Source organism: Ambystoma mexicanum, chromosome 2q (genome assembly GCF_040938575.1).
Source record: "Ambystoma mexicanum isolate Mex_15411 chromosome 2q, UKY_AmexF1_1, whole genome shotgun sequence".
NCBI lineage: Eukaryota > Metazoa > Chordata > Amphibia > Caudata > Ambystomatidae > Ambystoma > Ambystoma mexicanum.
In genome coordinates, this window is record NC_090924.1 from 52,840,555 (window position 1) to 52,865,205 (window position 24,651).

Below are 24,651 nucleotides of genomic sequence, written 5' to 3' on the forward strand. Positions count from 1 at the left end.
TAGAGACCCCTGGCTCTTTTGCTGGACTTGGGACTTTTTAATTTTAACTCATGAGTGAGTGGGACCTTTTTCTCACTCCCTCTGTGTTTTCCCCTGAGTAGGATTTTATGTTTTCACTGTTTTTGGAGTCTGACAAACTCCATGGCATCTGCTTTTTGTATAGTGACACACAGCACCCTCAGTGCAGTGTCAAAGAGAAGTTCCTTGGATTTGTCTTAAGGTTTAAATACCTTTTCTTGGGTAAACTACTGTTCCCTAGGCTAGTAAGGTGAAATTGATCTTACTTACCTTTTTACTTTGTAGGTCCAGCACACACCATTGTATGTGGAGTGCTGATGGGTTACCTAGTAGCCCCTTATCCTACTTTCTATTGTAACATTTTTTGTTACCCTTACTACTTTAGTGGTTAGTGGCATTGGTTTACTTTTTGCTACCAGTGTGTATTTGTACCGCAGGCTGAACCTTCATCTACAGTACAGCACCCATGGGTGACCATTTTGTCAAAATGGCCCCTGTCTTCTTTTTTCGCCATGTTCTGTTTGTAAGGTCTTTGTTGGATTTTACTCTGTAAGTTGAGACAGGAGTGAGCCCTTTGTGTGTTCTGCCATTGGCGGGCTTCAGCCCTGAAGCCCGCCCCTGGCTCCAATATGTCTGGAAGGACAGGAAGTGAGGGAGGGTCCCATGTCTTTTGTCTCTAGACGTGCCTGAATGAAAGCAGTCCTGATTGGCCGGCTGTGTGTGATTAACAGCCTAGGGCTGTGAATGAATGAGAACGAGCTTAAAAGGCGAGGTTCTTGGGACTACAGGCAGAGCCTACCACTGGAAGAAACATCCGAAGAAGAAATCATGAAGAGAAGCCTGCAGCAACCTCCTGGACCTCGAAGTGTCCTGCGAAGCCCTGCTGCTGTGCTGACCTCCTTTTTCAAATAGACAGAGAAGCTCTGGACGGAACGAGTTCGCCACTTGAGCTGGTGGGACCAACTAGCCCCGAGACGAACTCCACTTTGGCGCAACCCCCGACTTGCTGCGCTGCAGGAGCCCAATGCCAGGGGCCAAGTGTCCATTATCGAGTGCAACATCTTCTGTGGAACGCATCCGTCCAAAAGCTCCATGAGCCTCCTAAGGATCCTCCAGAAGCAGGAAATCCCAATCCAGAGTCCCCTCACCAGAGTCCAGGCCCGAGGGTGCAAGGAAAGTCCAACTAAGGATATTCATTCTCCATCAGTGCTGTTTGAAAGGCACTGAAACCATGAAGAGCCGTGGAATCTAAGAAAATCCATAGCTGACAAAGTCCTCTCTCGAGTACTGCCGCAGGAGCCCGCCAGACGTCCCACCCACTTGTCCCCAATACTGAGAAACAGGAACAGGGGTCTGTTTGGCTGTAGCAAGGAGGAATCCAGCTGGTACACTTCTTCAAACCAGATGTACTGTGGGGGTTTGGGGTATTTGCCTTATTGCCATATGTTGTGCTTTCTCACGTGACAAGTGCACTGGCTTATTTTTTGGCGGTGATCTCAACTCTTATTGCACAGGCTTAACATCTTGTGTTCCTTCAGTTATTCAAAGAGAAAGACTTTATCCAAAAAGAAGTGCATCAGAACGTTTGACGTAGTCCAATTGACTTTGGTTATCCTGGCTCCTTAAAGGCACCCTTCTGCATCTCTTTACTTTGGCATTGCTTGTCCCCTCATAGGTTGTAATTTGTCGAACACTTTTACTGCTGGGAATGGCTTATCTAGATGTCATTAAAGGATGCTAACTGTCTTCATGTTATAAGAAAGTATGTTCTAACCTTTTCATTTCCCTAACCCTTCCTCCCTGAAATATGATATATTTTATTTATATCGCGCTCAATACACAAGTATTTCAGAGCGCGAGAATCTAAACCCAGAGTCTAAAATGTATATTGGTGTTTCAGCTAAATGCAATACTGTCCTTGTTATTGAAGTCACTTCAGGGTGTAGGAGAAATATATTGGCATGTCCAAAGAGTATTCAATAACTTTATTGACTTTGTAAAGTGATTCAAAAGTTTGTTTGACTGTAACAAACAATTGCCTATTTTAAAGAATGCTTAACGTAAACTGATGTGTAAATACATTTCGAATGGATTGTGTCCTCCAACGTATTCCACATCTTTGACATGTAATGTCCACAGCTGTGTACTTCGGAAACTTTTTCGGCAGAGGGCGTCCTGCGTCGGGTCGATGTCTCTCGAAGGCCTCTGTCATGAGCGACGTCACTGGATGTTCTAAATAGGATGTATGTTGCCCGTAGCCTCAGTTCTGTTTTCTGTGTTTGCTTCAAAGACTTGGCGCGCCTCTTGTATTCCTCATGAATATGTCTTCTTCTTCGACCCCTCGGACTTTGGCTTCAAGACTTGCTGGGACTGCAAGTCTAAAATGTCGAGTACCGACCCGCATCGCATTTGTTTGTGGTGCCTGGGCGAGAATCATGACACCGACGACTGTTCCAAATGCCAGTCGCTGACTGCTAAGGCTTTGCGGGAAAGCTCCAGGTAGCTAGGGGTTCTAAACCCAGTAAGTCCCGTAAAACATCTAAGGGGATGTCCACCGACGATTCGAGGTGCGACTGTCGGAAGGCGTTCCAGGGATCTCGGCCCTGTGGTGGTTCCCGCCATTCGTTGTCCTCGTCTCAGCATTCCAGGAAGCGCTGTCACCGGTCGCCTTCCCCGTCCTCGGAGGATGGAGCCACGAGGAGTGGCTTGTCCAACTAAGTCCTCGACTCCGGAGGAATGGGCTGCCTTTAGGGAGCAGATGCTGGCGATTTTCTAATCCCAGGGCACAGTTCCGTCCACGCCTTCGGAAGAAGCAGGCAAGGAACGGTATCGATCCGTGGCTCGTGCGCCTCATTCTCATCGGGAACCTTCGAGGTCCCGTTCGGACAAGGCTCAAGATGGTCGCAAGAGACGTGCTTCCAGGTCTCGGTCCTCGTCCCCAGCGAGACCGCAGAAACCTGGTAAGGGCTCAAAATCGGTGTGTGTGCCTTGTCCGTCGGATGCGGAAGTCGAAGCTTTGCCTTCGCACCAGCCCTCGGCACCGTTATCGACGTTGATGCTCTCGACGTCGAAGCCATCGGCGGCCTCGACGCTTTTAGGGCCTTTTGGCCGGAATTTGCTAATAGAGATCCCTTGTACTGTGGATCCTCCAAGGAAGGCTACTTCAAAGTCTGTGAGGCCTGTTAAGGAATCCAGACCCCCTTCTGTCCCGAGGCAGGACTTTTACCTCCCTCTGGATGACATCTATGAGGAGGAGGAGAGGTCGGATGTAGATTTTGACCCTGTTGAGCCTGATGTGTCTCCTGTCTTTTCCAGGGACATTTAATTGCAAGAGTTAAGGCAATCTCTTCATGATGCCCGTGGCTTGGACACTTCTCCTGAGGTGGAGTTTGGTGCTGAGTTGTCCTACAGGAGTCTGATGGCTAGGGTCACTGAGTATCTTGGTTGGTCCAGTCCTCCTGAAGCTTTTATTCAGGATGATTTAACTGATATTTTGATCAAGGTCCGTCCTATGACCCAGTGTTACCTTTTCATTTGACATTGCAGAAAAGGGTGGCGGCTGCTTGGCAGACACTGGAATCTCTCCCAGCAGTTAACCAATCGTTAACCAACAAATACTGCCCTTCCGGTAGCGACCCCAGCTACCTTTCCACTCACCCCACTCCCGAGAGTTTGGTGGTTCAGGCGGCTATGGCCACCTCGAGGCAGGCGGCGACCCTACCATCCCTCCTGATAGGGACGACAAACGCTTAGACGTTTTTTTCACACACTCTGTGTTTATCTTGCGGCTGAGCATGTTCCCGAAGGGGAAGAAAGGGATGGGTTCCTTGCTCTCGTGCAAGATGGCAGGGATGCCATGTGTAAATCCCTTCAGTCGGGTTTGGACACAGCGACAGTGTTAGCCGGTCCATGGCTGCGAGCCCGTTATACGCAGATTTGCGTGGTTGCAGTAGTCTGGTTTTGCTCCGGATGTGCAAGCCCGTCTTTTGAACATGTCCTTTGATGGCGTGCATTTGTTTGGCAGCAAGGCCTTGAGAGGTTGTAGACCTCAAAAGCTGCGGCAAAGTCTTTGAGCGCAGCTGTGCGTCAAACTCTGCCTTTTCGTCCTAGGGGACAACAGTGGCGGGGATGTTCCTTTCGTTACTACTCTTCTTTTGGTAGGACCAGAGGAGCCACCAGTTAAAGGGGCCAACAAAGAAGTACACTTGGTGGTCGGGGAAATAGGGATGGCAAAGCCGCTCAGGCAGCTGCCTCTTTGCCTTCAGACGCTGCCGCAACTGCTCCAAAACCGTCATGAGGCCATCTTCCATGGCTTGCCAGTTGGGGGCAGACTGTCTCAGCATCTCGAAGAATGGCAAGCTATTACTTCGGATGCATGGGGTCTGGATACCATAGCCGACGTCTACTGGCTGCCCTTCCTAAAGCGCCTCACGACAATCCACCGGGGAATCTCTCTTTGAAGCTTCCAGATCCGCTCCTTGTGAAGGAAATCCTGACCCTGCTGGAGAAAGGCGCTATATAACTGGTGCCTGTAGCGGAGTGGAACAAGGGATGGTATTCCCCATATTTTTTGATTCCAAAGAAGGACGGGGGGATTGAGACCCACCTTGGACTTGCGTTGGTTGAACAAACTGCTCAGCAAGGACAAGTTCAAGATGGTCTCTCTTTCTCAAGTCCTCCAGGCCCTTTGTCTCCAGGATTGGTTGGTGTCTCTGGACCTACAGGATGCTTACTTTCATGTGCCGAGTCATCCAAAGCACAGAAAGTACCTGAGGTTTGCGGCTGGCAGTTTTGGGTCCTGCCATTCGGATTGACCTCCGCCCCGACGGTCTTTACCAAGCTCATGGTGGTGGTGGCAGCGTACCTCAGGCGAGGGGGTGATTCACATCTACCCCTACCTGGATGATTGGCTGATCCAAGCACGTTCTCCCGAGCAAGCTCTGGCTCATCTCAATCTCACCTGCTGCTCCCTCCACAAGCTGGGTTTCTCCCTCAATTTCAAGAAATCATATCTGACACCTTCACAACAGCTCCAGTACACCGGGGCTATGTTGGACACGTCCTTGGGGAAGTACTTGCCTCCTAAGGTGAGGGCTTATTACATTGTGCAGATGGTGGACAAGTTCCAACATGCCCAGCATCTCACGGCTTTTGAAATCTTAAGGTCGCTCGGTCTCTTGGCATCCCGCATTTTTCTGGTGCCAGAGGCCATGCTGAGGGTGAGATCCCTGCAATGGGTCCTCAGGATGCAGTGGCCACAATACTCAGGCAAGATGTTGGATCCCGTTCAGACACCACTCTCGGTCTCCCAGGATCTTCTGTGGTGGGCCAACGAGAGGAACCTGATGAAGGGGGAGCTGTTTTGGCAACCTTGGCTGGAAGTGACTATAGTGATAGACGCTTCCTCACAGGATGGGGAGCTCATGGCGACGATTTGATCGCCAGCGGTCATTGGTCTCCGTCGGAGTCCAAACTCCACATCAACCTGTTAGAGCTGACGGCCATCAGGCTGGCCCTGAAGGCTTATCTGCCGTCTGTGCGGAGGAAGAGCTTCCTGATCATGACAGACAACACAGTGGCCATGCATTACCTCAACAAAAAGAGGAGGAGGGTAGGGTCACTCCCGTTGTGCAGAGAGTCAATGAAGCTCTGGTTCTGGGCAATCCAGCAGGGAATTTTACTCTGGGCAGTTCATCTGGCCGGAGAGGACAATGCAGCGGTGGATGCTCTGAGCAGGCAGAGCACAATCTCTCACGAGTGGGATTTGACTCAGGAAGTCCTTCTGGAGATCTTCGCCCTTTGGGGAACCACACAAGTGGATATCTTAGCCACCAGTGCCAACCGGAAGTACGAGAGATTCTGCTCAAGGGAATTTCCTCCGAGAGGAGCCTTAGGAGACGCATTCGTAGTGGATTGGTCATTCCCACTTATGTATGCGTTTCTGCTGGTCCCCGGCATTCCTCAAGCGTTAAGGAGGTTATGGCGGTTCGGGCCCCACATGATCCTCATAGCTCCAGATTGGTCCAGGACAGCATGGTACACGGACCTTATCGAAGTGTCCATCTGCCCTCCATGCCGTCTTCCCTACCGCGAGGATCTGCTCTCACGCGAGGGGGGTCGGGGGTTCTCCATCCAGTGGTCAAGACTCTCAACCTTCATGCTTGGTATCTGAAAGGTTGAGGTATAAGGATTGGGACCTCCCAGATGACGTGATGGAGGTGTTGCTTTCGGCCAGGCGGCCGGCAACCAATTCCCTGTACCGTTGCTGTTGGCGTAAATTTTGCGACTGGTGCTGAGGACAAAATGTTCATCCTTTTCAGTGTTCCATTCCTGTGGTTCTGCCTTTCTTTGGCCCACAGGGGCTTTTAAGTAGGTACCTTTAAGGGATACCTGATGGCACTGTTTTATCTTCAAGAGCTTGTATGAAGAATGTTCTGACTTTAAGATTCCTTTGATTTCCCAATTTCTTAAAGGGCTCACTAATGTGTTCCAGCCATTCCCATTCCAGGAGCCGGTTGGGATCTGAATTTGCTCTTGAAATTCCTGATGGGTGGTCAATTTGAACCGTTGCACTCTTGCCCTTTGAGACTATTGTCTTTCAAGAGGGTGTTCTTGGTTGCAGTTACTTCCGCTCGCAGAGTGAGTGAATTACAGGCACTTTCATCTAAGCCACCCTTTACTGTGTTCCACAAGGATAGGGTTGTACTGAGGGTATGTCCATCCTTTATACCTAAATTCAGACACTACCTTCATATACGCCAGAAAGTGGTTCTTCCTTCTTTCTCTCCTCCTCCTCATCCTGGTAAGAAAGAGGAGCGACTCCATAGGTTGGAGCCTAGGAGAGCTGAGGTTTTATATTTCTAGGATGTCCAGGGTCAGAGTGGACGATCGACTCTTTATGGGGTATGCTGGACACAAATCAGGCCAGGCTGTTACCAAACAGACCTTGTCCAGGTGGATTATCCTCACCATTACTGAATGTTACTGATTGGCGGGCAAGGACCCTCCTGATGGGTTGCGACTTCATTCCACTAGGGGCGTGGCTACTTCCACAGCCCTGCAGCGGGGAGTTCCTATTAGGAATATTTGTGATGCAGCCACATGGGCTTCTATCCACACCTTTGTTAAACATTACTCCCTGGATACACTCCATGGTCAAGATATGGCCTCCTCCATTTTCTGGTACTGCTTTGGGAGTCTGTCAAAGATGTGGAATAAATAGGAGGACACAATCCATTCGAAGAAAAAGTTACTTACCAACTGGTAAAGTTCTTTCGACTGGATGTTCCTCCAGCGTATTGTACATCGCCCTCCCAGCCTGCCCCTCTGGAGAATTTCCTGTGCTATTGCAGCTTATATTTCCGCAAGGCTATGTGCAGTCAAGTAGGCATTGGATATGTGCATGTCACACGTTATGGAGGAAAAAACATAAACTGAGGTTACAGGCGCCGTGTGTCCTATTTATAACATCTGGTGACGTCGCCCTCGACGCAGGCCTTCGAGGGACATCGACCCGACGCCAGCGACGCAGGACGCCCTCTGCTGAAGTACACAGCTGTGGACATTACATGTCAAAGATGTGGATTACGTTGGAGGAACATCCAGTCGATAGAACGTTACCAGTTGGTAAGTTGTGCATATAGTCTGACATCTAGTTGAAATCGCAGAGTATTGCATCTTTCTGTCGAAGATCGAAAGGGGACGTCGACATGGGCGTGACTTTAGCATTATCCCTAACGTGACATGTAGTGAACCCAAAATCCCTCGCGCGTCGAGGTCCCTCAGATTGGTTTTTCCGCCAACCTAGTTTGTCGCCTATGCGGAGCTCGCAAGAGTTTTATATTGCTAACTTTGTCCCCACGACCTACGGTCGTCTAGTCTCCTGACTAATCTTCTCGACTGCCTTGTCGTTTTCCTGCCGCCGACGACATCTACCACTGCTCGTCGACTGCGTGGCCTCGGCCCTCTGGCCAGGCCCTTACAGTAGGGAGAGTGAGGCCCTGGGTTTATCCATCTCTAAGAATGTATTTCCTTTACCCCCTCTCTTTCTCTTCTTGGTCTGGCTGCCACTACCCTCTGCTATGGAGAGGACACCCTTTAAATGTTGCCCGTCGTGTAATGGCAAGTTTCCTTGGAAGGACACCCATCGCTGATGCAATTAGTGTCTGCCTCGAGACCACGAAGGGTACTCATGCAAGGCCTGTAAGCTCTTTCAACCGAAAACATTGAAAGACAGGCAGACTTAACGGTGGGCGGCCTATGCTAAGCAGGCCGAAAGCCTTTCACCCGTTGGCGCTGTTGCTTCCGACAACAAGGTATCCGTCGGTAGCCCTGGCTCCGAATTAGAAGCCATCGTCCTTTCAGCAGAGCCTGCAGGCTCCCAAATCACTGGCCCCGACAGACAGGCCACCGGCTCAGTTATGGGGAGTTCACACCCCAGCGACAAGGGCCCCGCACCACGGGTACAAAAGTACACAACCCCTGAGGCCTCTTCGACTGAATCGTTGAAGCGTACAATGCCAATAGGGCCTCCGAATAAACTCAATGGCACCTTCCAAACCTCGCGGTTCGGCATCCTCCACACAACCGTTTTCGCAGCATGCGACTGGACATCCATCTGGAAAGGGTGTTCACCCTAAAAAACATACCGTCGTCGACATACCGTCCAAGGGTGCACAAGCACCTAAGGCCTCGGTGGAGTCACCGACCACAACTGCACATTTAGGCACGTTGAGGCCTTCGATACAACTGCTGAAAATTAACGAAAGCCTTGCGGCTATCTTTTCAGGTGGCCCCAGAGCACAAGGTCACCCCCCTTATGCCTTTTCCCTATGGTCTAGGGAGAGGTTTGAGCAATACATGGACGAAATGGTGCAGTTTATTGACTTTTCGGACAGGTACATTACACCAAAAAGACCCAGGCAAGAGGACTCCTGCCCCATTCCTTACAAACGGCAGAAACTACCCATCTCTGCACAGGGACACCAGGAAGATATCTTGGATGTCCCAGAGGACACAACACAGGAGGATACTTATGAAGACCGTAATCCTTTTGTACAAGACCCGGCTCATCAAGACCCAGACTGGGATCAGGATCAGGCCGAGGATCACGGCCCTCGGCTATCACCAAGGCATACCTCTGACTCAGACATCATCTGCCTAGATCCCCCCGCTTCTTTGCCACAGAGGGATTCGTCACCTGTTGACGACCAGATGTTTAATGCTGTTTGTAAAACGGCAGCCGATCATTTACAAATTGCAACACATGAGGCAGCTCAAGACTCAGACTTCGTGGAGGATATCCTCAAGGAGAAGGCTCTGACTAGTCAAGCCATCCCCCTACTAAACTCTATAAAGAGGTACCTGGCCCCTTCCTTGCTGTCCCCGTCTCTCACACGGGCGCTCAACCCCTGGGACACAGGCTATGCAGTCATACAGTACCCTTGGGGCGGCCCTCCATACCCGGCTGGATATTCACTGCTCTTGCCTCTGCTGCCAGCCCAGGTGCTCATCTCCGGAGTCTGACCTCTCCGCTCTGGCAGTTGGTCCGGGTTGTGTCGAGCCCCGTCAGACACAATTTATCAGGAGTTGTGCAGGCTGTTCTTGCACGCTGCTCTGTCCCTCTTTACCAGCCCGGGCCATCTGGGTGTTTGCAGGCTATCTTGAAAGCCCAAACTCGGGTTGCAGACTGGCGCCACTACTGGGAGTATGCCTCCGGCATTGGGATACCCTCGTTTTCCTGTGGGTACGGTGTTGGCCTCGCCTTTCAGCGGGTCATGCACAGAGCTCGGCGTGAAGCGGCCATCTTCGCTGCAGGCACTCCTGGCATAGAGCTTTTATGAAAGAGGGTCTTTTTAGCAGGCCACACTTTCAACAACAGGATTACATCACCATTTTGTTTTTAATCAATCAAGCCACAGCATTCACATCCTTGCAGGCGGCAATCCGTCACAACCATAAGCTTTGTTTTTGTATTTATCCTGCTGGATGTTGTTGCACTTGCCTCAATTCTACTAGCCCTACACAAAATCATCCGAGATTAACTCTGTTTTCCTGAAAATGTGACTGCTGCGGACATTACTGGGGTAGGTAATACTTTTTTTTTGGTTCCCTCTTATAAAATTTGCTGGCCGCCGAGTCTTTTTTCTGACTTTTTCAGTCATGGTTTCCTTCCCTCCAGTGAGGTTTAACCCAAAACCCCTCCACAGATTGGCACTTGCTTGTTACATGTGCTGCCTTAGTAGCCCATAAGGCTGGCAAGGCAGGAGTAGTGCCCTATTTTTCCCCAGTTTTACCACATTGGTAGTCATTTGCCCTCTGAGCAGGTTTGAAATGGCTATGTGTGGTGCTTTAAGTCCTGTGATCTAGCCATTGTCTATGTGGTACTGCTTGTTTGTGTGTTCATGGTGAGAACTGCTATTTGTGATGAATCCAGGAGTCATCATTGATTTCCCACTGTGGCCTCCTCCCCTAAGGCCACGGGATGGCAGTTACGGCCTGATTTGGATCCTGGGGGCGGCTGTATAAGGAAGGAGTACATAATTACATAGGGGAAGACTGCTACCAGGGGGGTGGGGGGGGGGGGAGAGTGACGACTACATCAAATAAGCAGAGACAGTCTCATCTTTCCCTGGAGCAAGTGCGAGGGGTCAGCAATGCGAGGCGGACAACTGTTTGATGATTGTTCAAAACACGCCATTTAATTAAAGTCAAAATTATATAAAAATGCCTCACTATGCCTACTCTACTGAGGATTTCCCTGCCTAACAAAACTAAAGGGAAACACTTGAATACAAAATGTCAGGCCCTCACGCTAAACATCAAATACAAAAGAAAATATATGGCAATTCAAATAAAATCAACAGTTCTATCCAAAGCTCTTTGATAACCTTTTAGAAACCTGGATGAACTCCCTTCCCCCCAGGATTCAAGGTGCATTCAACTTCCAACTTCAATGTTCATCAAAAGAAATGAGGAAATCCACGTAGGTAGCAAAGTCTCAATTCAGTTCTTGAAAGTTCAGTGTCAAGGTAAAGTTTTGTTAACCAAAGTTCCAGCAACAATAAAGCTCTTCTTTTTGGTGAAACAAAGACTTTCAAATTCCTCAAAATAGCAACCACTTCCAGCTATCCAGGAAGACTTTGCACAGTTCAAAGGATATTCAACTTCTAGAAATGTTAGTGGAACACATGTTTTGGTGTACAGTTATTATATCTTCATTCACAGGATTTGGATTCAGGTATGTGTGTCAGGATGACTTCATAGTATTGCTGCTCCTACTTCAGCTATTTCATTTCTACTAAAGTTTACCCTGCATTCCACTTCACTTGCACCACTGAAGTTTTGCATCTACTGACAACCAAATAGACCACCACAGTTTCAGTACTTTTTGTTCTCTCTCTTCAAAAGGGGCAGCCTTTTTGTCTCTTTTGTCTGACTGCCACACCAACAACCTCAGTTTGCCTTTATGACCCACTTTTCTCTTTCTCCAACAATCGTTGGCAACATAGTTATGTCAACTTCAAGTAATCATTATAAGCAGCAAGGTCTCCCTTCCCCAACTTTGCCTTCACCTCTTTGACAACTGTTAACCAAATAATTACCCTGAAGCCTTGGTGCCACTCTCTTGGCTTCAGGTAATGCTTGCACACTTGTAACTGGCGCAAGGTTGAACTTGTATTGAGCTCACAGTAATTGTTGGACTGTTTTCTGGCTTTGAGAAAGGCTGCTTTCAATCTTAATAAATGAATACTCTTGGCTTGACCAGTGCTTGCACTCACTCAAACTGCAGATACAATGTTTAAACATTCGACTTCTTTTATGCACAAGGATTGTTCGTGTGAATAAAGAGGTTCACTCTTCACTTAGAAATCGAAATGAGGCACATGCAACCACTACGAGTTTTCCAAGGTTTTAATGTTCAATAGGGGTGTCACGGTATTGGTTTTATGGCGTTATGATAACCTTCTTGCCAAATGACGGTATATCATGGTTATCGCAGTATAGCAGGTGGATTTAACTAATCTTAACAAATATTTTCTGAAAGGTCATAAATTGTCAGCATTTTGGAACTTGTCTCTGCACAGTTTTAGCTGATCCTCCAGGAATCTAAGGCTGCTGCAGATTTGGTCTTTCATGGCGCTCACTCGTTGATGGCCTTGAATGAAAGAGTGACTAGTCGAAGTGTTAAAATGCAAATTTTGAGCAATGAGCTTGCTGCTCAGTCACAGGTCATTGCTTTGAAAATCGGCCTCGACCGGCATTATTTTGGAACCACATGGCATGGGTGTCATGACCCCTCGCTGCGTTCAGTCATAAAAGTTTGATTGATAATGCTTAATCCCATTAAAGGGAGAAAGCCCATGTCATTGTGTTTCTTTTGTCAAAATGTCACAGCCAACAGACACTCACCGAAAGGTTGCATATTGATCAAATCACTATAGCTTGTTTACCATCTGCCTGGTGTATTATAAAGGTCTGATGTTGGAGTCACCATTGACCATGTAATCCTAACAGGACAAGCGTTCAGCGGGCGCTGTTGATTTCTTTCAATACATGTTAATTTACATTCTTAAAGATAGTGGCACAAAAAACTTTTGAAAATGACAACGTTAAAATTCATATCGGCACAAATATGGCCTAGAACACCACCTCACCACAGCCACATCATTGCCATTTTCCCCAGATCTGAGCGCATTAGGACCCCTGTCATGTGAGTTGAGACAGAGGAATGCTTTCATGGATGGTGTCACAAATCGAGGATAGAGCTGAGAAATATCTCACCCCCATTTCTCTGGATACTTCAAATTGAAAGTAGAATCTGTCCTGCCTGCTTGAGTCCAGTGCCATCTGCAGAAGGCAGGTGAAGGATCAAGCAAAGCAACAACTCTAGTGCCAATGTGCACATCTACAGGGATGACAGTGGGGGAAGGGGGGGCAGTTTATATACCAGCACAAAGCACTGATAGGCCCAGTGTTAATACAGTCTACAGAGCTAACGTTTTCGTGGAAATGCATCAGAAGGGCATCCAGTTCATTCCCCCCCCTTTGAATTCTAAGATGTGTAGTTCCCCATCTTTCAAATTGGTGTGGAAACTACAAATCGGATGATCTTTAATCCGACTCCACTGATCACAGAGAAAGAGCGGTCACCGCATCAAAGCTGCATTTACTAATGTGGCCTCACTTTCCTTATGCTCTTCTCTACCAAACAAGGCCCCCTTGGCAGACGCCACATCCTACAGTGCAAGATCCAGACCTCGCAGCACTTGCTTACTGCAGCCTTTCCAAATCAGATTGAAAAGCTCACTTAATAGCTGCAGGCCCTAAACTGGTATACCGGTATAAACAACGTGACTGTTATTATAGTTCAATTAAGCTGTTCACAGTATCTATAACGGAATACTGTTATACCGTTACAACCCTAATGTTCACTCAATGCTTTTCGCAACGTTCGTTCTGCTTGATGGGAGACGCGCAACCACTTCTTCTTAAAGTTAAAGGGTTTAACAATGGCTCTCAGTAACGTTTGTTTTCACACGAATAAAAGAGACATTTCCTAGCAGAAGCGAGTGTTACTTCCCATTGTTCCCTTGTTAGGAACTTCAACAAACAACTTCGGCGCGAATGAAAAATTAAGCTGGATTCTGTTAAGGGCAGTGCTTGCGCAAAGGACCAGAACGCCAGGTTTGACTCACCGGCTTCTGCAATGCTCTTTCCACGTGTTGCATAACTCGTACTGCTTCTGGTTCATTTGGGACACACACCCTTCCTGGTTGAAAGGGTCTCTGGCACGGCCACTAGATTACGGAGCCCCTCTCGCTCCTGAGACCCATGGCTTGACAACAGCTTCTCGCCTCGGTCTACGACACGTTTCCTGCACAGGACCACGGCAATCAAGCTCACATGGGGAAAGGCAGTTTTCCTGCACGGCAATCAAGCTCACATGGGGAAAGGCAGTTTTCCTGCACACCTTTGGCTATGCAGCCTCTGCCCTTGAGAGTTTGGGTGAACAGGACCCTCTCAGAACAAGCAAGTGACACCTGCTGCATCCATGTTCCGGCGTCTCTCTGCTCTGTTAGGCTTAATTGCCTGACTACTGCTACACCATAACTCTTCAGTCCTCTTCCTCGTCCCAGTTCTTATGGAATTATGGGACTTGTAGTCCTGTACAACAAAATCAGCTCTTTTAAGCAACTTCTTGATTTTAAGGGGGTTTTATTTCCCTTAAAATAATTAAAAGATGAACTCTTCAAATGTGTTGTTACAGAGGAAGACGGTTTACTTAAGGAAATATTTTTAGATTCCTTTATATTCTGTCTTTGTGAGTAAAGAGGATTTTTAGTACCTTGCATGGTTTTTCTGGAGTTAAGGTTTGTTCAGGCTTTAAGGTATTTGCGCACAGAGCCACAGATCGTATAAGGGGTTCATATAAGTTATGATGACAATAAGGAATTACATGCTTTGGCAACTTTAAAGGTTATCCCTTTTTAAAGGAAAAATACTGCATCTCATCCCACAGGATCTCCTCACCATGCTTGACCTTATCTCCTCCCAGGTGATTCTCCCGCAGTTCACCACTCCCACGTCAGGATCAGGAAGCGTCTGCCTTTCCTTGGCTACTTTGGAGGAGACTTTCAGCAGGGTTTCGGTGAGGAATTCGTAGGATTATTCACAGAAGATTCTAGAATATCTAAGTCCTTAAGAGCCTGTTGTCATCTAACCGTTCCCCCCTATAAGTCAGTAAACCTTTTCTAAAAATCACACTAGTCAAAATCCCACTTATGACTCGCTGTATCTTTATTTAAAGCTTTTGAACAACCACATCTAATAAATCCATTAACATCTATGGACTTCAACTCCCATAAATCCTCAAGAACTGAGAAGAGGAGGAAGGCGTTTATGCAGATCAAGAGAAGCCTGAAGTCTAATGTGCAGAGTCAGTCTAGTTGTTTTGTTGGACCCAAAGTAAGCAGGGCATTTAAAAATGGCAGAAGCAATACAGAACACAGCTGTTGCGCAGGAGAGAATGAGGAATCCTGTGCGGGGCCTCCTCATCGTGAGGTATCTGGAGCGGTGTGGCGAGACACAAAGCAGAGACTGGAGGAAGGTAAGCTGTGGTGAGGCTGTAGATCGTGCAGAGACCCCAGGGAACACAACCACACCAACGAACAGCGTTCTCCAGTCCAGGGAAGCCGGCCGTTGCTGGTCGAGCTGTGTCGGATGCTGACAGCTTCTGTACGATCCCGAAGTGGAAGAGACAACACTGTGGAAGCGCAAGCTAAGGTGTAGATGCAAAGGAGACCCGGTGAATCTGCCTAGAGCTGCAGAGACACCAGGGCATTACCACACGCACGCTAGCAAAAGTTTGAACTGTATGAAGTTGCCAGTGACAGAAAGGCACTAAGCTTAGTTAATTTCAATCAAGGGAAAGGACAAGTTCAAATGCCAATAAGAAGAATGTTTAAAAGCCAATGAAAGAAACGGTCACACCAGGCCCTAGGCAAACCCGGATGCATGAGATGTCAATGTTGGGAAAAGTTGAAACAATTGCTACCGAAGGCACATATATTGAACACCTATATTATTATATTTGCTACCTTGTACAGTGAAAAGAACAGTGAAAGCAATAAGAAGCCCTGGCAGAAGTAACCCAGGCAGTAGTAAGGCAAAGCCAGTGAGAGGGAAAGGGGGGAGAAAGGAAACCCCTTACCTCATGAACATTTGTGAAGCCCTGGCAGAAGAGTACCAGGAAGTTGGGAAGCAAAGTGTGTGAGAGGGAAAGGGGGAGAAAAGAAACCCCTTGCCTCATGAACTTTTGTAGAAGCCCTGGCAGAAGTATAGGTGGCCGTTGGGGGGGGGGGGGGAGCCCATGAGTGGGAAAGGGAGGAGAAAGGAATCCCCTTACTTAGTGAACTTTTACAGGCCCTGGCAGAAGAATACTAGGCAGTTGGGAAGCAAAGTCTGTGAGAGGAAAAGGGGAGAGAAAGGATAACGGTCCTGGCAGGGGTGTATACCAGGCACCTTACGTTATGTAAGGAGCTTGACTTTAGGGGGAGATACCTGGCAGGGGAGTATGCTAGGGGATCTGAAAACCCCATAGGAGGATTCCTGGCCGAAGAGTACACCAGACCATCTGTAATAGTGAAAAAAGACTGTTGTGGAATTCATTGTTTGAAGTTAAAGAAAGACTGCTATGGTATTTGTGGTTTGAACAAGAACTTTGATAATCCAGTACCAAAGACACAGAGAAACTGTTGGAAAAAGAGATACCTTGGGACACAAAGGAACTGTTGGATAAAGACTCTTTTTGCCATCCTACCTGAAAATCCAGGGGAAGGGAACCACCCTGTGGGTCTAATGGTTTCTCCTTGGAACACCTTTTTTGTTGGAACTATACATATAAGTTTGCTTGTGAACACTTTCCACTAATATTAAGGCAAAGACATTTACCTGCACTGTTTTGTTTGATAGCATGAGGGTCAGCTTAGAATATATGATATGATGTGGCATTTATAACGCCCCTGTACACAAGTGTTTCTAGGCGCGACAAGACAAGGAGGAGGAAACAAGGGAGGACAGAATAACGGTCTTAGTAGGCCTTGTGTCATTAAGATTGTGCAGGTGCAGGGAAGAGGGAAGGGGAGAAGTGCCAGGGGGGAGTAGAAGGGGGAACTGCAGTTAACTCACAAGTGTAGCCAGCGGGTGGCTCATAAGTGCAGAGAGAAGGGACTGTAGAGTTGCAGATGCAGACCCTTAAGTGCTGGGGAGCCCGGAGGCAGTGCAAGGGCAACTGGACATGCAGGAGCCTGGGCCCGAGTTCAGAGGGTAACCAGGTGACCAGTGCGCGGAGCAGTCGGGTGCATCAGCAGGGGAGAGGAAGAGAGAAAGCGGCAGCGAAAACTAAGGTCTTGAGTTGCTTCCGGAACCGGAGGTGGTTCTGCTCAAGTTTGAGAGCGGCATGGAGGCGGTTCTAGAGGGAAGCCCCAGCCGAAGAGATAGATCTGCCCCCAACTCTCTGCTTGGAGAAGTGTCTGGCCCTCAGAGAGTTGGAAGTGGATGAGTGGAGAGCTCGATAAGGAAGATGTTTTGGAAGAGAATGTTGGAGGTAGAGCCGTCCCAGGCCCCAGAAAGCCTTGTGGACAATGCAGAGGGTCTTGAAGTTGATCCTTGCAGCCACAGGGAGCCAGTGAAGCGATTTCAGGGCTGGAGAGATACGATCCCGGGCTTGAGGCCAAGGACAAGTCTTGCAGTCCTGTTCTGGTTAACTTGTAAAGGTTGAAGTTTAGAGGCAGGAAGATTTCGAAAAAGAGGCTGTTGCAATAGTCCAGCCTAGAGAGTTCCAGAGCCCTGGAGACAGTGAGCTTCTCGGGAAAGTGAGAAAAGGAAGAATAACTCTGACGAGGTGCAGTTGATAGTTTGACTTCTGAGATATTCCTAGAATATTTCTAGAATATTCTAGACACAAGGACTGCTTTTTAAGTTACTGACTATTTGACAATGACGGATCCTTAGATTAGTTTTAAGGTAGGGAGAATCTTCATTAGACTAGGGCTAGAGAGGTGTTTTTCCAACCCATTTCTGTTTAATAAAATGTCTGACTTGGAGAATAACATATCTTTGTGTCCGCCTCTCATTTCTGACTTCTTAGATTTTTACTTGCATGAACTCTGATTCAAAGCTCTAGCGACTACAATCTAGTTTAAGCTGGATAAGTGTTACACAGGTATCTCAATCCATATCCCTTTGTGAGTAACCACAGCAAGAATGATGCAGCTTTCCCTGATTTGAAGGCTACCTAATGTTTGAAAAGTGCATGAGATGTGATTGGAAGAGCTGGGATTATCTCCATCCCTCCTATCACACCTCATGCATTTGATTGTATATAACTGTGAAGACCCCAAGTAATTAACCATATTATTGCATGGAACTACAGCCAAGAAGAAGAGGGAAGATGATGCTGTGGTGGCACATTGCTGGAAGCTCAGGTGCTTTCTTCTGATGATGTTCTGTCTTTCTCTGACCACTAGAATCCCATTTCTTGTGCTTCCTCTCCTAGATCTGTGGCAACAGTCTGATCTACTTCCTCTGCTGCCTGCATTTGCTCCTGCACCATGTTTATCACCGACTTAGAATTGGGAACTCCTGCTGTACTGATGGAAGACATTCTTGCTGTTGTCCTCCTGTGCCTTCAAGTGGACGTCCTTTGTCCTGCTTTGAAATGCTGAATCCCAACCAGTGCATTCACCTTCCTGGCCTTAGGTGCCGGTATTGGGCTTCTGTGCTGCTCTTGCCATTGGTCTTCAGTCTTCTGACATGAGGATCATCTCCTGTGTCTCCTCTGACCACACCTGCATTGCTAGCTCCATTTGTGCCATGTAGACATCCTTGGAGTCTTAGACTCCTGCTCCATTGCTGTTTCCCTTCTTCAGTGTATGTGGCTTTCACTTTTAGACCTTCTTCCCAGGAACTGTTGTTGCGTCTCTGTGTGTACCTTCTCTGGGGTGACGCCTTTACAGTATTTCTTCCCGGGCCTCTTGCTTGTCGACTTCTTGTCTTAATCTCTTCTAGGGTGGTCCCTTATTGTTTACCCGAGGTTGTCTCTTCCGCCGAGTTATCCAGTTCTTGGTAACATTTAGCAACCTTTTCCCTGGAGCTGGGAGCTGCCTATTGAGTTTGCTTTGTGGTCTATGGACAAAACTTTCCAACTATCTAAACTGTGACAGAGTATCTAAACATTTTACTTAACTGTGAAAATATTTTAAATACCGGTTTCGATTGTTCTTTTTCGTCTGTGTGACCCCTAATGTTTTAAATGAGCTTCTGTGATTTTTCAGTAATTACTTGCTTGGAGATATTTCTTTCCATGCACAACTTTATGTAAAGAATATATTTAACTAATAACCCCTGTGGGTGAGGGCTCTAACGGGAGACTGGGCATTACTTGTCCCAGTAAAGCTCAACCGCCACCCGCCGGGAGGAGTTTATCAAAATCCTAGCATGCTTACCGGGATGCTAATAGATGGGTTTTTTTAAGTTGAGAAACAGTGCGGTTGCTGTTTCTCAAATTTAAAAAACCTACAGAACAAGATAGCAGCCACTGGTTAGAGAGAAGGGAACTGCATGTAGTTCCTTCTCCCTTTCCGTGGCAGCCACTTCTGCGTCAGAGATGTGCCGGGAACACAAAGTGTTCCCCATGCCGGCGAGGGACAAGGGGACGTAAGGTAAGTTGGATGGGGGTGGATGTGGGATGTGGAAATTGCGGTCGGGGGGCGCGGAGAGGGGAAAGCGATCACAGCTCAAACTTGTGTGCTTTGCAACTGTGGAAGAGGACAGCCTCTCACTTCCGCAGAGGCTTGGAGCGGGGGCTTTACAATTAGGTAAAGACCCTGTCTTGATCCTCCTGATTGGCTGGGAGGCCAGTATCCCCCCTAACCTCTCCTCGCTGGGTGCTAATATTCAGTATGATTTTGTATATTTGTGTGTAATATGTACTTTATTAATACCCCAGCTCACCTCCTAAGAAAGAAGCCTTGCTTCATTGCCAGATGCCACTGCGTGAGTCAGGAATAACTTGGGGAGAACCCCTGCACATTGTTAGGGAGAATTCTCAATTCTGTGTTAATTCCCTTCTACCTTAGAGACCCCCAGCTCTTTTGCTGGACTTTAGGACTTTTAATTTTTATCCTGGAGAGAACGAGACCTTTTTCCCACTCTCTCATGTATCTTTCTTTGATTTGAACCCTGTTTCTTTTGGTTTTGGAGTCTGACGAACTCCATAGGCATATTTTTGTATTGTGGCACACAGCACCCTCAGTGCTGTGTCACAGAGAAATACTTTGGATTTCTGCTAAGGTTTAAATACCTTCTCCTGGATAAACTACTGTTTCCTAGAGTAGTAAAGTGAAATTGACTTAACTTACCTTTTTCTCTTTGTAGACCCAGCACACACTATCTTACATAGCGTGCTGGTGGGGTTACCAAGTTTCACTTTTGTCAACCTTCTCATGTAACATTTTTATGTTACCCTTTCTACAGTTAATGGCTGGTGACAGTGGTTTACTTTTTCCTACCATTGTGCGTTTTTACCGCAGACTGCATTCACAGCTCCAATATTACACCCATGGGTGCCCATTTTGTCAAAATGGCCTGGTCTTCTTTTTTGCCTTTTTTCAAAGGTCCTGCTTGAGATTTACTCTGCGCGCCAAACCAGGTTTGCTCCCTTTGTTCATTTTGTCTTTGGCGGGATTCACTGGTGACGCTCGCCTCTGGCTCCAGCGTGTCTGGCAGCGCAGGAAGCAAGGGAGGTTCCCGAAACGCTGTGTGCTTAGTCTCCTTGGTTACAGGAAAACACCCAAAGGTGATTGGCCGGCTGGCTGTCCTTGGAGGACAGCACCCTGCTGTGTGAGTGACAGCTAGGCTGTGAATGAATGGGAGAGACTTGCATAATAGGCGAGGTCTTTTGCTAGGAAGGCAGAATCGATCGCTGGACGAAGGAACCGAAGAAAAAACTGGAAGAGCAGCTTACTGCACCCTCTTGGACCTTTGGTTTTCCCGGTGAAGCCCTGCTGCAGTGCTGAAGCTCCGAATTCTTATTGACTAGAGTAGCCCGGAAAGGACTACTTCTCTCCTTGGGTTGGTGGGTCCAATGAGCCCCAAGACCAACTCAACTGGAACCCCTCTCTCTGCTGGCTGTACTTCTTTGCTGCGGCAGGAACCGAGTGCCAGGGGACAGGAACACCAGAATAGAGTGCATTGCCTTTAAGACGGACCCGAGCTCCAGGAAGATCTTCAAGACTCCCTTGAAGCAGGACTAACCAAGCCTGAGCCACCTCGACAGAGTGCTGGACCCCAGAAGCAAGGAAAGTCCACAAGGTGTCAAAGAACCGTGTGGTGCTATTTGCGAGTAGCTGAAACCACGAAGTGCTGCTGATCTGAATTGCGCCTATTGCTGCCGCCGACCTTCAAACCGTAGTGCAGGAGTCCCCAGATGTCCTCTCTCTTGTCCCCACGACTGAGGCCCAGGAACAACAGGATCTGCAGGACTATAACAGGAACAGAAGCCAGCTGGAACCTTTTCTTCAGACTCAAGGTACTGTGTAACTAGGGGTACTTACCTCTTGTGTGTAGCTTGCTTGATCTCACTGGAGACCGAGGCTTGCATTTGCTGCCCTTTGCAGAGTTGCTTACAGCTTTGCCCTACACAAGCCTCCCAGCTTGTGGCCCAACATTGATTCTTTTTACAACAAAACTCTTTAACATTGTGCAAGACTTCTGTGCCATCTTCAAGAAGTGCCTCCGCTCCTCTAGACTTTGCTCAATTGACATTGGTTGTCCTGGCTCCCTGCAGACACTTCTTAGCCTCTGACTTTGTGTTTAACTGTCCCTTCAAAAAGTATGGTGGAAGGACTTGCAGAAATGGGCAGAGGCTGAAACGGTGGCATGGCAAGAAGCGAGTAGCCTGGCTGGAGAAGGGGAGGCAGGCACCCTGTTGGCTTGGAAATGGCTAATAGCAGAATTGTTTGGAGTAATATCGGATCCAACAGACTCCGAAGAGAACGAAACCCGGCCGCATGTGCCAGACATTGAATGAGATTGACAAATAGGCTCATGGGGGGAGGGAGGGGTTATGGGAGCAGTGATTAAGATAAATTGATGTGTAATGGAACTATTATGATTATGCTGCTTATTTGGTTTGTGTTGTTTTGTTTGCATAAAATCAATAAAAGAAATTAAAAATAAAAAAAAACTGTCCCTTCAAAAAGTCATACATACCTTACTTGTATAGCTGGGAAATGGTTAACCTATATTTCATTGGGGGATTCTAAAGTGCTTACTTGTTTGAGAAACTTGTTAACCATTGTTTCCTTCCGTAAACTTGTCATTTTTGCCATAACGTCAGTATTACCATTTAAGTGTGACACATGATATATTAATGTCCACAGTGTCCTAACTATTGAAGTCACCTCAGGGTGTAGTAAGTATCTGTGTGTCATGCCAAAAGGGTATCTATTTACTGAACTGAAGGAGTATATTTGAAGTGTATTTAAGTGCTACATATTGCTCCCTTCTAAAGAAGGCTTATTTTAAAACTGACTATTAAATTAATAGATAACTATTTTAATCAAGAAACCTTGAGTATAAGTGTTATTTGAATACATGTCACTGTGAATCTCGTGAATCTCTGTTACAACCCTACAGCTCACATTGACCCCTCTTGGGATAAGCCTGGCTGCTCAGTCACTCTACCAACTTGTGTAGTACAGGCCTATACCAAAGGTTGGGTTACCTATTGCCAAGAGGACAAGGCTGGTGTAGTCTCCCACAGGTTTACTACATACAATCTTGCCTAACACACATTCACTATAGATTGGTCTTCCTAAATCCTCATCAGAGCACTTGTGGAAAATCTCCTGAACACACTGCCTTAAAGACACCATATTGGAAGATTACCCACAGGTGATGCACTGCATTTTCATACTTGCACCAATCTATATACAGAATATATTTTTACTAATGTATTGGTTGAAAAAGCCCTTATTGCATATTGTTTTGTTATGCTGTAACTTTTTACCACCTTGCTACACTCTTGATTGTAGCCTGGACTGCTGTGCAACCTCAACCCCATCTGATCGTTGGACAACCTAGTTTTGTATTGCCCTTCCTGAACTCTTAACTTAGGGTCTAGGAAAATCCTTCTCACAGGTAATTTTCTATTTTCATGGAAGAGTGTAAGTGTTTGGATGTGAAGCACATGTGTTTGTCTCCACTCACCATTAGGTTGGAACCCACATGTACTGGGCAGTTGTTGAAGACTTTGTTGCGTGGCACGTAGGAATGCAGGAGAAAACATTACACTTTCTATGTACTCTATGGAACATGCTCACAAGCTGTATATAACTAATTTATTTTTTTCTCTTCAGTTGAACTATGATTTGGATCGTGGAGTCTTCCCGGTTGTCATACAGGCAGTTGTGGATGAAGGGGATGGTAAGAGAGATTTGTGACTCATTAAAGATATGGCCTTTTTTCAATCTCTGTACTTGTATGTTCCTGGAGGTGACTACCTCTACTTCTGGTCCCGTTAGTGATTTGTTAAGGGAGAGATTGCTTCTCATCCAGTTCCTAGCTCTTGGGATCCCATTATATATTTGAGATTTTGTGTGTAGATTCTCCTTTTTCCCCGCATTCTGTGTGGTTTTTGTGTCGAATAAATGCGGTTGTGACCAGGTCTATCCCCAAACATATGTTTGCTCCTGAAACAAAATCCAACAAGGAGTAATCCTTCTGTCATAGTAAATACAGACATGCATGTTTATTTTGTACCTCAAGGATTAGGCTATGCCTACAAATGCAATTGACGGATAGACCTCTGTGGTGCTTGGCTGTCCTACAATAGGAAGGAGTAATATGGGAAGGTCCAGCAATGACACAAGTGACATAGAGCAGGTGCGCTTCAACAAAGTGTACTTGGTTGTTAAGCCTGGGAATGTGTTGGACCAAAAACAATAAAGGGGACTTGGGGAAGATCTCTGAACAAGAATGACACTGCCTATAGAAACAGTGTCAGGAATTTCAATACACAAAGTGGTATATTTATCATGTAATCTATACCTGTAGTGGGGAATCCATGAAATCACACAATTTGCAACCTAGTCTTCGAGTCATTGACCTTGCAGGGACATCATGTTATTTAAAGTAATGTTCAAAGAGGTGGCCAACAAAAAGATGCAAAGCCTATTCTTAAATAGTTCTTTGGCTCTTAACTAACCCTAAACTATGCTAATCTTGGGGGAAGAAAACATTGACAAATACTATTCTTGAATGTCCAGCCCTAGACTATAACACAGCTTTGAGACAATACTCCTGGGAAGGATCCTCTAAGTGTTACTCACAGCCATCTCCGGTCTTCCTGCTTTCCTGATGAACATTTAGACTCCTTCCAGGCCCACTGGACTTTCAGACTTCACACTTGGGGTTTTCCTCATTCCCCGGTCTTGTAGCTTGTACTAGATTTTCCTTTAGTGCTTCACGCTGAACTGATGAGTCTCTCCCTAACGTCTGGTACTTTGTGATACAAGGTAGGTCTCTTCCAGACCACTTGGTTCTTGGCAGTGTTCAAGTCTCTGAAAGACCTGGTTTCTCAGCATTTAATGTTCGGATCTGTTAGACGTCTGGTTTCTCAGAATTCAATACACAGGTCTCTCATAGCCCTCTGGTGTCTCAGTATCCACTATTCAGGTCTCACATAGATCTTTGGTTTTCTCTGTATTAAATGTTCAAGTCTCAAAGACAGCTGGTTTCTTAGCTTTCAATATGCAGGTCTTTGCATTCAGTATTCAGGTATGTCATAGACCTTAGGGTTTTCAGCATTCAATGTTCAGGGACCATCTACACCTCTGGAAGTAGGTGCACCTATGTTTCAGGGTAAGGATAGTAAATGGGGTCTCTATAAAGTGACCACCTTTTACCAAGTGGAAGTGTTACTGTATCAGAAAAGAGCAGCAAGGAACCCATCCTTTAACAAGTCTGTTGCTGCCTCGTCTTGGTTCATTCAACCACTTTTATAACATCTCAGTGAAGCGTGTGTTTGTGTACTGCCCTTAGTGATTGGCCGGGGCCTTTTGGGAGGGT

General features: G+C 46.9%; 1 protein-coding gene across 2 annotated transcripts in view; it reads left to right on the plus strand.

Annotated features, from left to right (window-relative positions):
* Nucleotides 1-24,651, plus strand: part of MGRN1 (mahogunin ring finger 1) — a 1,054,550-nt gene that overhangs the window by 301,563 nt on the left and 728,336 nt on the right. For both annotated transcript variants that reach the window (XM_069646807.1, XM_069646806.1), the window contains exon 7: nt 22,941-23,007. In XM_069646807.1, coding sequence (XP_069502908.1) covers nt 22,941-23,007 — 67 coding nt within the window. The remainder of the gene's footprint in view (nt 1-22,940; nt 23,008-24,651) is intronic.